The sequence below is a fragment of the Phocoena sinus genome, chromosome 8 (genome assembly GCF_008692025.1).
Source record: "Phocoena sinus isolate mPhoSin1 chromosome 8, mPhoSin1.pri, whole genome shotgun sequence".
In the NCBI taxonomy this organism is placed as follows: domain Eukaryota; kingdom Metazoa; phylum Chordata; class Mammalia; order Artiodactyla; family Phocoenidae; genus Phocoena; species Phocoena sinus.
The window spans coordinates 98,229,207-98,234,096 of NC_045770.1; the positions used below are offsets into that span (position 1 = coordinate 98,229,207).

The 4,890-nt window shown below is 57.4% G+C and overlaps 1 protein-coding gene across 1 annotated transcript; it reads right to left on the minus strand.

The window, feature by feature from the left end:
- Window positions 1–741: 741 nt before the first annotated feature.
- APLNR (apelin receptor) lies at window positions 742–4,403 on the minus strand. Its single transcript, XM_032638776.1, has one exon. It carries the CDS (start codon window positions 4,161–4,163, stop codon window positions 3,012–3,014), a length of 1,152 nt encoding a protein of 383 aa, XP_032494667.1. The 5' UTR covers window positions 4,164–4,403; the 3' UTR covers window positions 742–3,011.
- Window positions 4,404–4,890: the final 487 nt, after the last annotated feature.

The window sequence follows — 4,890 nt, forward strand, 5'->3', positions numbered from 1 at the left end:
GCTTTGGAGTTGGACAGAGGCAGCCGGCTCCAGGCCTGGTTCTTCCATGTAATTGCTGTGTAACCTTGGTCAAGGTACCTGACCAAACTCTCTGAGCCTCCACTCCCTTATTAGCAAAATGAGGTGAAAGTGCCCCTCTCAGAGGGCTGCAGTGGTTCAAGGAGAGAATGGTGGTGAAACGTTACTCTCTGTTCTACTATGGAGATTGCTTTGGGGTCATCTGCAAACATCATTAGGACTTGGAGGTCTCTGTGGAAGATGGTGACCACCTGAGGACTAATGGATGCTCACGTGATACTGAATGAGTGAATGAATGAATGTGTCTATAGCAGATGATAAATGAATAAAGGGGCAAATGAATGAATGAGTGATAGGTCTACCTCCGTGGGAAGAAACGTTGGTACTCCTCCCCTAGACCTGTGCTCTGGGCTCCGACGTGTGTGCACACTGGTTCCACGGCTTTTCAGAGCACAAAAGCTTAGCGGCACCCTGTCCCTTTATTTCCTCTGTCTTCCCTGTTCTCACTCCGATCCTGTCCCTTCTCTGGCGTCTATTTTCTCCATCTTCTCACCCCACCCCCCCAGCTTCCTCTCCAGTTTCCCACTCAACTCCTTTTAGGTCCCCTTCTCCGCACTGCTCCCCTCAGCCTACTCGCCCCACTTCCCACCATAACATTTGCAAACTAGGGGTCCCTTCCTTATCCCAAGACACGAGTGTGAGAAAAGGCTTCGGACACAATAGTTACACACACACACAAAAAGGTTTATTTGATGAACCGCAGTGACTAACAGGGTCAAAAAATAGCATAGACGTTCCAAAGAAGGGGCAAGCGGGGCAGCTGGCAGCCTCCTCCACCCTCTGTCCTGGGTCACCAATGGGGCCTCAGGGGGCACCTCTTCCCTTCTGGGAGCTTCCTCCAGCCTTGACTGGAGGCTTTGGGGACAGCCCTGGACTGAGAAAGTGAGTCTGTCTGTGGAAGATTCTGGCCTGAGATGGGAAGAATGAGCTGAGATAAGTCCCTTCCCTTCTTCCCCTCCCTCTGCTCCCAGAGCTGGCTCCATCCCATCCAGGGTCAAGATGTCCACTGACATCAAGCTGGGCTCTTCCTGCCTCCATGGCTCATGTCTTGTCCTTCACGTCCAGAGTCCTTCGAGAACAAAACCCGGAATATACACACCCGGCCCTCAGTGCACAAAGGCCCCACAAGCATCTTCATCCTCAAAGCCTCTCTGGCGGTGTGGCTGTCATGCCACCAGTCTTGCCGTGACTGCTCCAGTCCCTGTTCCCAGCCCCCCAAGAAGCCAAGCGGTCTGATCCTGACGGGAGGTGAGAAAAAAACCCACCCAGTGCTTTCCACCACATGGCAAGCAGGTGTCCCCCTTTAGGAAGAGGGCTACTGACCCTGGAAAAATAAAGAGTGATGAAGGAGATGCTTATAAATTCAAAGCAAGGTTGGCAGGCTTGGGAAAGGGGTCAAGGGAAGCTCCCATTTCCCTCATAGAACTAGGGACAGCGGCACAGGGATCCAGAGCACAAGACCTCCCCAAGCTTTGGGCGCCAGCTGCTTTGGGAGGGGATCTCCCTATAGGGAGCCTGGGCACAAACACAGACTTCTCTCTTAAAGCGCGGACCAGCCGTCAGAGCCCCCAAATCCAGTGGGGGTGGACTCATTCTTATTCTAAATTGCCTCAGTATGTCCCTTCTTCCCTCAAGGATATTGGGTGAAGAGCAGAGATCTGGAGAGTGGTGGCGGGGGGGGGGGCGGGGGTGAGTTCATCCAAGTGACAAGTAACACAGGCACACCACTCTTTGTGCGATGCTCATCCTTGTTTACACATATGTGCACACACAAAGCAAGCGTCCCACCCCCACCAAAGTGACCCTTGGCACCCATTCACACCAGTGCCCAAGAAAAACATCCTGGAGATGTCGGGATGGGGTGGAGAGACAGGGAGAGAGCTGTGGCTCAAGGTTCTAGAGGAGGTTGGAGGGATGAGGATTTGGGGAGGGAACCCAAGCAGCATTTAGACGAAATGCAGACGCCCCCTCTTTCTCCATCTTCCCTTCCCAGCTCCCCATTCATATCATGAAACCAAGGAGGCTGCTGGTTCATCAACCCCATTGCCTTCCAGTCCCCACAGGAAATAGAGGATGAAAAAAAAGGGTCTAAGGAAATCTGTAGAAAGCATATCTAGTTGGCATCATGGAGGGGCTGCAGGAAGGGAGGCCCCCTTCGTGGATGGCTCTACCTCCAGTGCCTGAAATGACAGCAAAGCGCTCCAATTTGGAGGGAGGCTCTGGAGCCCTCAGCTGCAGAGACGGGAGCCGTCATTTTGCTGACACCCAGCCTGCCTCCTGCCCGGCCATTCGGCCATTCTCCCATTCCCTCCCGGGGCACTCAGGGAACCGGACAAAGAGCTTGAACAGGGGCAGTGTTTGCAAGCTTCAGGAGTGTTAACCCTTAGGAGCCCTTCAGAGCGAAGAAGTAAAAATGGAAAGGAGGGACTGAACGAAGAAGACGAGCTACGGGAGAGGGGGTGGGAGCCAGGAGGTACGGATTCTGAGTAAAAATTGCAGAGAGAAAGGGGGAAACAGAGAGAGGAAGAGGGGCGAGGAACCTAAAAGGAAATGGGGGGAGAAAAAAAAGCTGGAGATCCAAGAAAAATGCTGGGGGGAAATGAACTTTTACTGAGCCAGGACACACACATCATTTTAGTTTCTCCATTGTACACACGTAGAGAAACTGCGTCTCAGAGAGTTTAAGAGACTGCGGCAAGGTCAGTCTCACAGAGACTGAGTGGCCGAGCCCGGGTCTGCAGGGCTCAATCTCTCTCCACTAAACCACAAACCTCTGAACCAGAGCAAAGGGAAAAGGAGGGCAAGGACGCAGGCAGGAGGCAGGGGAAGGAGTCAAGTGCAAGAGAGAAGGTGCCCCCGGCTACCTGACCTCCAGAGAGCAAGGGCAAAGGCTGGGGCCAGGCAGAGGGCACCAGGCGCCCGCGATCCCAGCCCTAGTCAACCACGAGGGTCTCTTGGCTGTAGGGGATGGATTTCTCCTGCGTCGGCTCTCCGCCCTTCCCGCTGCCGGGGCCGGGCCCCTGGCTGTGCCCCGAGGAGTAGCTGGCCGACTTCTCCCCACTGCTGCTGTGGGAGGCTCCCCCGCACCTGCTCTGTCCCCAGCAGAGCACGGAGGCGCAGGCCTGGCGGAAGCGCAGGTCGAAGAAGGCATAGAGGAAGGGGTTGAGGCAGCTGTTGACGTAGCTGATGCAGGTGCAGTAGGGGAAAACGTTCAGGAGGAAGATGTCGAAGTCGCAGGGCCAGTGCAGCAGGCTGCCCAGCATGTAGAGCGTCTTCACCAGGTGGTAGGGCGTCCAGCACAGGGCAAAGGTCAACACCAGCACCACGATGATGCTCAGGAGCCGGCGCCGCTTCCGCAGGCCCTCGATGCGCTCCTTGCGGAAGTGGCCGGCGATGGTCTGGGCGATGAAGAAATAGCAGGTGAGCATGACGACGAAGGGCACCACGAAGCCCACGGCGGTGGACGAGACGCCCAGGCCCACCTCCCAGGCCCACTCGGAGCTCGGGCCGGCCACCATGGAGTAGTCCATGAAGCACTGCACCCTTGTGCTGTTCTCCACGTGGAGGATGGCGCCGGTGGAGCGGAACACCATGACCGGCACGGCCAGGAGGGCGGCCAGCGCCCACAGGACGGCCGTGGCCGCGGCCCCGCTCACCCGCAGCCTCAACCGAGCGTTGGCCACGGGCCTCACGATGGCCAGGTAGCGGTCGAAGCTGAGGCCGGTGAGACAGAAGACGCTGGCGTACATGTTGACGAAGATGAGATAGCTGCTGAGCTTGCAGGCGAACGCCCCGAAGGGCCAGTCGTAGTCCCGGTACGTGTAGGTGGCCCACAGCGGCAGGGTCACCACGAAAGTCAGGTCGGCCACCGCCAGGCTGGCGATGAAGATGTCAGCTGAGCGCCTCTTCTCGCGGCTGCTCCGAAACAGTGTCCAGAGCACCAGGCCGTTGCCCGTGGTGCCCAGCAGGAACACCAGCATGTAGATGGCAGGGATGAGGGCCCCCGAGGACTTCCAGTCCGCGTACTCACACTCAGACTGGTTGTCCACCCCGTAGTAGTTGTCGAAATCGCCACCTTCCTCCATGCTGGGGAGCCAAGTCGGGCACGGGGTCCCGGGGGTACCAGCTCCGTGGCTGTATCGCGCCAACTCAGCAAGTGCCCTCAGCTGCTGGCTGGAGCCTCGGAGGGCAGGCGGGAAGGGCTGGAGGTGTCCAGAGCCCTTCCTAGCAGCAGATGGAGCTGCCTCTGGCTCCTCTGGACCCTGAAGGATGCCTCCCTCCTGCAGGCTTCCCTCCACCCGCTGCTGCCCTGCCCCAGCCTCAGCTCAGACACTTCCTCGCGCCCTCCTGAGTCTCTGTCTCCTCCTTGGCTGTCCCTCCCTCCTCCCACCTCCAGACCAGCCCCTCACTTGTGAGTCTTAGGATCTTGAAGTTACAGCCCACTTTTTTTTTTTTTTTTTTTTCCTTCTTGTCCCTGGGCAAGTGGACCAGATTGACCCCTGCAGTGCTGGGCAGAATGTTATCTGTGGTTTGCAGCCTGCTCTCCTCCTGGCCCAGTTTCTCTCCCTCCAGTTTCCTCTGATGTTTGGAGAAGCCCTCCTCAGTCCTCTGCACCCTCCTGTTCTCACCCCCTCCCAGGCCCTCTAAATGGGGCAAATTATGCAGATTGAAACCCAGCCTGAGCTGGAGCCAGGGAGGGTAGGGGGCGAGGAGGGTGTGAGATTTCGCAGGATGGTCTCAGCCTCTGGCATGCCCTCCTGGTAGGCCGGTCTGTCTCCTCCGTCCTCCACCCTCCCCTCCCCTCCCGCCCTC